Source organism: Mastomys coucha, unplaced genomic scaffold, assembly GCF_008632895.1.
Source record: "Mastomys coucha isolate ucsf_1 unplaced genomic scaffold, UCSF_Mcou_1 pScaffold1, whole genome shotgun sequence".
In the NCBI taxonomy this organism is placed as follows: domain Eukaryota; kingdom Metazoa; phylum Chordata; class Mammalia; order Rodentia; family Muridae; genus Mastomys; species Mastomys coucha.
In genome coordinates, this window is record NW_022196891.1 from 48,291,256 (window position 1) to 48,292,348 (window position 1,093).

Genomic DNA, 1,093 nt, shown 5'->3' on the forward strand with positions numbered 1-1,093 from the left:
AAGGCCAAATAGCATAGATTATAAAGAGTGATGGACACAGTTCCAGACATGCAGCCCAAGCAGGGCAACAGGGATTCCATGACCAGACACAACTGAATTACACTGGAAGCTGGAAAGGGAGTGACCTCTGTGCATGTGCTCTACTTGGCACAGAGGCACGGAGGAGACTGAAAGGTAAAATGGGCTTGTGAAGAGACAGTGGAGAAAAACCATTAAAGTCTCATGTGATGGTCTCACTACCTGAAGAAAGAATGACCCTATTCTGTCACTCATAGGTGAACTCTAGAGTAGCCAACCTCATAGAAGTGAAAAGCAAGGTGGTAGTCCTCCAGTCTATGGGAAGAGCAAAATTGGAAAAGTCCCAATTGTGCAAAATGAACAAGGGGGAGTTTGAATGCATAACTATAACCACTATGAATGGTGCATGTAGCAATGTGCTTGAAATTTGCTACAATGAAAGTCTGAAATTTCATGCACACCCTCTTTCTTCCAGTGCCTTTATTTGCTTGAAGTCATGGGTCAGCTGTTCTCTTTATTTAAGAGTGCATACGAATATTTGGACTCCAGCTTTAGAGAACGTTTCAATAAATATGAGCCGGAAGACATAATCATTCCACAGAAAATCATCAATTCGGTTGAATTAAGGATGAGAAAAGGGAACATTCAGGAGGCAAACTCTACAATCAAAGATGCATTAAAAGAAATGGATAAGACCCTGCTCAATGTTGCTGTCACCGGGGATACTGGGTCAGGGAAGTCCACCTTCATCAATGCCCTGAGAGGCATTGGGGATGAAGAGAGAGGTGCTGCTAAAACTGGGGTGGTAGAGACAACCATGGAGATTTCTAAATACACACACCCCAATATCCCAAATGTGGTGTTTTGGGACCTGCCTGGGATTGGATCCTCAAATTTCCCACCAAAAACTTATCTGGAGAAAGTGAAGTTCCATGAGTATGACTTCTTCATCATTGTTTCAGCCACACGCTTTAGGCAAAATGATATAGACCTCGCCATAGAAATCAGCATGATGAAGAAGGAATTCTACTTCGTGAGAACCAAGGTGGACTCTGACTTAAGAAATGAAGAGGAA

General features: G+C 42.8%; 1 protein-coding gene across 1 annotated transcript; it reads left to right on the plus strand.

The window, feature by feature from the left end:
* Positions 1–422: 422 nt before the first annotated feature.
* LOC116096693 (interferon-inducible GTPase 1-like) lies at positions 423–1,093 on the plus strand (the record flags this gene model as incomplete). The annotated part of the gene is made up of 1 exon (XM_031378756.1): positions 423–1,093. A coding segment is annotated over exon 1 (579 nt), but the record flags the coding sequence as incomplete, so codon positions are not given.